We start from the raw sequence: 5,978 nt of genomic DNA, 5'->3' as shown, positions 1-5,978 counted from the left end.
CACGGGTATTTCAGTGTGCCAGATGCAAAGCGAGCAGTGGCAGGAGCAACGGCACCCCCTTTTTACAGCACTGGGCATCTCCCACAGGCCAGTGCCTGGGGGGCCATGCCCCCCACCCCCATTGGTACGCCACTGTGCGAATGGCATTAACAAGTTATTGCACGGCATGATTTTTTATTGCGTGTGGTTGCGCATGCGCACAGCTTACAGGGAGGCATGGGTGTGGGCCCGGATGCATGGGGCCAATGTTTTTGACGGGCAATTTGCCAGTATATACACAGATATAGATCTCTCTATAGCTATCTATCTAGATAGCTATAGAGAGATCTATCTTTTCTAGATAGCTCTCTCTATATCATCTTTATATAGATATATATCCCTATGTATAGCGATACAGATTATACACACACACAAATCCATCATACACGCACATATAAACACACTATAATAATATAGACACACTATACACAGTATATACTACACACACACACTATAGTACATATAATTGTATGTATGTATGTACGCATGTACATACGTGTGTGTGTGTGCGCGCGTGCATGCATGTGCATATACATATCTATCTGAAATATATGCTATTGTCTACAGAAATGGCAAGCTACTGGGCAATTAAAAAAGAAATAATTTCCAAAACATGGTAAAACTACTGCTGCTGTCTTACCATCCTCCTCTCTAGTATATTAAGGGGCAGAATTCACCCTCCCCAATTCCAACTACACAGAGCAGATATCCACTTCATAAGACTGCCAGCTAAAACTAAAGCCAGTCACTTACTCCACCAGCGCATGTGCCAGAGACTCGATATTTTCTCGATCAAGATTAGTGGTAGGTTCATCCAGTGCAAGAATACCACAATTGAGACAAAACGTTTCTGCTAGAGCAAGACGAATGATAAGCGAAGCAAGTACCTGAAAGAAAATAACCCCCATCTCTTCAGTGTGTTCTTAGAAAGAAATTATGTATGTAACTTTTTGTAACAACACTACAAACAGCAACAGCAGGCTTAAAAGACAACAGGCTGAGTGTTTGTAAGAGGCAATTCACAGTTGCTGTTCTCTAAGGATAACTGCATACAAAATTCAAACTTGAAATAAAAGATTCATTAAAAAAATCCAAAAAAAAAAAAGCTTATCAACTTTGGAGTGAATTAGTCAGAATTCAGGAAATACTTGAATTAAGGATGTCCCAGAAACCTTAATTCTGTGCCTGCATAAGAAAGCATTACAATGCAGTCTTTAATTGCACGATTATGTTATTTTGCTCTACTTAACCCTAATCCTCTTCTACATGGGATGGCTGGGGTTCGTAAGAACATCTAGGTTCCCTTTTGGGCTATTATGTCAACTCTAGGTCCCTTCTGCACTCAAACCACCACCAGTTTGTCACCATTTTTGTTGCCATGATGGGCGCTGATAAGTGGTATTTTTGTCATGAGACCATCCCCTTGAAAGTGCTCTACAGCCATGCCCTGACAGAAGTATAGAGCTGCAGTGCTTTAAAAGTGTTTGATTGCACAACAAATTAACCCTCACTTAATGAAGGTTTGGATGATGGCGCTCCAAAGCAGAGTACGCTAATTAATTTCTGTTTGTCCCTGTGCCTGAACAGGTGCTGTCTACAGGATGGGAAGGAGCTCTGGTCTGTGGGCATGTGGATTGGAGCCCCCCTAGTGTGGGGCTCCAATCCACACACCCCCTCTCTCCCTTGGATCCACTCCAAAGTAGAGCTCAATCCCCAGCCCCAGACCAAACAGAGATATGTCTGTTGGGTTGGGGGGGAGGTTGTTGTAACTCTTGGCACTTTCTGTAAAGCGCTGTGAGTTACAACAGGGGATCTGCGTGTTTGTCAGTGCCCAAAGTGACTAAGTCTCACCAATCACCTTTTGACTACACGAAGATTCAAACACACTGAAGAAATTTTAGGAGTACATTTTACCAAAGAATAATTTCCTGTAATCATGTTCCTTGGCATCATATTTTCTGATCAAATAATTCTCAGAAAATGGCTATGAAAGTTTCAGTCTCATTCACATGGGGCTTCCACACGACATTCTAAGCTTCTCCTGTTTTGTAAAATTTTTAAGCTTTCCTCTCAAAATGCATTTATGGTTTGTTTTTTTAATAAAATCTACACAACTGTTAGCATCATTTCAGTAAATGAAGCGACTAGAAACTCTTTGCATCATTTGTCTGGGGCATTTTGAGCTTGTGTTTGTTTTCACTTCTAACAATCCAGAATATACCTTATCCTTCCAACCACAGAAGTCTTGTTCCATGTAAATGACCTGAAGAGGAATGTCTTGCCTTCAAAGCTTTGTCCGCCTCTCCTAATTATTCAGTTGGTCCAATAAAAGATATCACCCTAAGAAATCCTTGCCTATCACGATTCCTGGACCACTATACAGAATAATTCCTACAGCATCATGCTAACACTTCCATATAAATGAAATTATACTACATACCTTTTGCCCAGCACTACATCTTCCTCGCATATCCAATGCAGTATCTCCTTTTATCATTACTACTCTATAATTGTAACTTCTCCTTTTATCAGATGCTGAAACATTCTCATCTGCATCAGAACGAATCTCTATATATTCAATATCTAATGGGAAGAAAAGGTTTCCATTATAAAAAAGCACGTTTTAAAACAAAGCATTGAGACAGTGAGGTAGTACAAGGTACAATGGCTAAGCAGGGTTGAAAAAATAGGGCAGCTCCTTTAGGCAATATAATTATACAAATACTGCTCAGAATACTCCTACCAACAGATGAACTTTCAACACTGGTAGGTTAATTTATGGAAATGGATTAAACTAGTGTGCTGCTAAACTGCAGTATTGTTTCACCTCCTGCTCCCAAAGACATATGCATGTACTTTGGAAAGTACAGGAAGATGAATTACATCAGACTGTGCCATGCTCAACTATATAACTTTTTATTGTTACAACAACTTGATTCAAGTTTAGAGTTCCATGGATGCAGAGTTTTAAAAAAATGTAGTTGTGAAGTATTCAATGTTTATTACGAACCAAGGTATACATAAAAGATGCTTTCAGATTGTATACTGAAATGTCAAAAACCAATTCAGGTACCTTGCCCTCTGTAGGTGCTTCGCCAAAGATCACGAATTATTTTGTTGATTTCTTCCATTTTCATGCTGTGAAATGTCATTATTGCTCTAAGAAAGAAGAACAATAGACAAAATAGCTGACTTACTAAAAGCGTTTTCAGGAAGACAGTGCTTTTCCTTCCATTTTTCAAGTAGAGTCCATATTAAAAATATTATTCTTTATGATGGTGAGTACAGCAGAAATGTATACAGAATAAAAATATTTTACATTGGTAAATGTTCCCCTTGACATACAATTTAGTTTCATAATGTCAACAACCATATCTCAAAAGATATTTCAGCAAGGGAAGCAAAATTCTTTGGTTACTCTTAGATTTCTAGTCAATTATTGACTGAGGAATATTATTATTATTACCGAAACTTTTAGTGTAATTGTCATTCACATATAAAGTCTAGATTTCAAGCCAACACCCAAATAGGGATTTTCCCCACTTTAAAATGAATATTAGAGAATTGTAATTGTGTTACATTATGGTAATGTAGGTGCTTTGCTAAAGATTGTACACTATTTTTTGTCAATTCCTTCCATTTTTGAACCCATGGTTGGACTAGATAATCTTTTAAGGTCTCTTTCAGCCTTCTCTATGGTTTCATGCTTGAAATGTCATTAGTGCTCTAAGAAAGAACAACAGTAAAAAAAACTCATTTACTAAAGGAGGAGTGAATGAAAGTTTCTTTAGGAAGCTACATTTAACGTTAGGCTGACAGAAACAATTCAATTCAAAATCATAAGTGAACCACACTTTTCATAATCTGAAAATCTGTGTACTTTCACAAATCAATTCATCCTCAAGATCTGGAGCTGCTGACTTCAGTTCTGACCTGACAAACATTTAAACTTGTGATTACAGATTACCTTTATACACACAGACTGAGTTCACTCTATAAACTAACTCATATTTCTCCTATTTGCAGGATGGGGTCTTTATTTCTCTCTCAGAGTAAGTGATATCAGAATGGCCATAAACAGATTTAAAATAACCTCTGCTAAACTCCCAGTTTCATACACTTTTGTTCATAGTACGTTGCATTTCATTCTGGTGTATAAACCAAATCCACAGCTCAGATTCTTCTGGGGTTTACAGAGCTAATTTTTAAAAATATGGTGCTAATTACATTTTTATAAAAGCAGGAATGTTTTTGTTCCTTTGAAATCTTACTAAATTAACTTTTCTTTTTGATTGAAAAGGAGTGCTGACAGAACAGAAAAAAATCCTTATCCTGTATATCTTAGTCCAAATAATGGTGCAGATTTTCAAAGCAATCCAGTAATCCAGTGAGTTGTGTACAGTCAATGGAAAAGGAAGGGCCACCTCCCCTGGCTCTACTTTGCAAACCTAGCAATACTTGGGTTCAACAGAATGAGAAAGAAGGATGTCAAGAATGTGGGTTTAGAATCCACCCATCAGCCATATCTCCCTTTACAAACATGTACAAACCTTGCACGTAAGTGGCATGCTTGCCACCGGCCTCTACCATTGATTTGCGATACTACTTTTTACAAGAATACAGCACCTGCATATCGGAATGAGACATTCAGTATTTCGAATGGGTCAGGACTGAATAGACAACTCAAGCACTTTTTGCCTTAACTGACAGCTGTGTGAAGCGAGGGAGACAATGGATTTGAGTGGAAAAGGGCTTCTCTTTTCCATTCTGCCTCTACCAAGAATTCTGATTCAGTCACTTGGAAGGGTTAGGCTCTAATCATTTCCACCATCTCACCCAAAAGCAGTAATACTGACACCAGGACTTTAAGAGACTGTATTTTTATTTGAATTTTCTACCTGATAATATCAAACATGTATATTTTTATGTTGAGTCACCTGGTATTGAAGCAAAGACCAACAAGAGACAAGCAATGAAATAAAGTTGCAAATTATGGTTGACCTTTAATTAAAGACTGATGCTCAACTTTAACTACAGAAGACCTGGAACTCTGCTGTAATATCAGACTATATAACATGAAAGTCAAAGTATGTTGGCTAGGTCATGCCAATTACTTGAATGCTTTTTTAAAAAAAAAACTGGGGCAATAAAACATTTCTGGGATAAAAAAAAAAAAAAAAAAATCTTTTCTCCCATCTCTTTAGAAACAAAGCTCTCCATCTCATCCAGGGACATAAAAAATTCCCACTACCATAAATAGAAATTGCTAAGCCTGGAGAAAGGAAAAATGCATCAGAAAAGCAGCACAAATAGCTCAGGAACACATTATACAGCAATATTACCAGTCTTTAATTATAAAAATCAAGAAAGATGAATATTACAGTGAATCTACCAGAAATACAATGCATGCATGCAAAATGCTGATTTCCTAGACTATGTGTATGGCTTTCAATCTCTGACCATTAAAGATGATATTTTTCTCACTGATTTATGTGATTACCCATAAGTGATGCCTATCTGTTTTTTTCTTGAAATTACAAGACTAATTTCCTGTATTGCCTTAAACAGCAATTTAATTCTTAACTATAAAAGGGAAAACTGTAGGGGAATTCATGGAGTGCATTTTCATGGTAAGTGGCAAGGCAAAGAAATGTAGGGTGCTTATAGACATGAAAAAGAAAGAACATTGCTTTACTTTAAGCCCGGTAGACACCGCACTAAGAGCAGTGCATGCCCAGAAGAGGCATCATATTAGTCTGATCCCACCTCTGTACAGATTGGGGGCTTCAGCAGGGCTTTTTGGCGCTTTTGTCTAATACCTGATTGAAACAGCTTTAGATAAAAGCATCAAGAAGCCCTGCTGAAATGCCTGATCTACAGATGCTGGGGAGCTGGGCTGAACTAAACCGCTTCCTCTTCCTGCAAAATGCGCTTTTTTT

At 37.8% G+C, this 5,978-nt stretch overlaps 1 protein-coding gene across 2 annotated transcripts in view; it reads right to left on the bottom strand.

Moving 5' to 3' along the window:
• The window catches only part of RAD50 (RAD50 double strand break repair protein), a 43,783-nt gene that overhangs the window by 2,099 nt on the left and 35,706 nt on the right, over positions 1-5,978 (bottom strand). For both annotated transcript variants that reach the window (XM_019506331.1, XM_019506330.1), the window contains exons 23-25: positions 3,113-3,198; positions 2,480-2,622; positions 793-926 (exon numbers count right to left, since the gene is read on the bottom strand). In XM_019506331.1, the coding sequence (XP_019361876.1) occupies positions 793-926; positions 2,480-2,622; positions 3,113-3,198 (363 nt within the window). The remainder of the gene's footprint in view (positions 1-792; positions 927-2,479; positions 2,623-3,112; positions 3,199-5,978) is intronic.

This window comes from Gavialis gangeticus, unplaced genomic scaffold (assembly GCF_001723915.1).
Source record: "Gavialis gangeticus isolate Ggan-Ray unplaced genomic scaffold, GavGan_comp1, whole genome shotgun sequence".
Taxonomy (NCBI): Eukaryota; Metazoa; Chordata; order Crocodylia; family Gavialidae; genus Gavialis; species Gavialis gangeticus.
The sequence above is the reverse complement of the archived record's forward strand: the minus strand, read 5'-3'. Positions and strand labels throughout refer to the sequence as shown.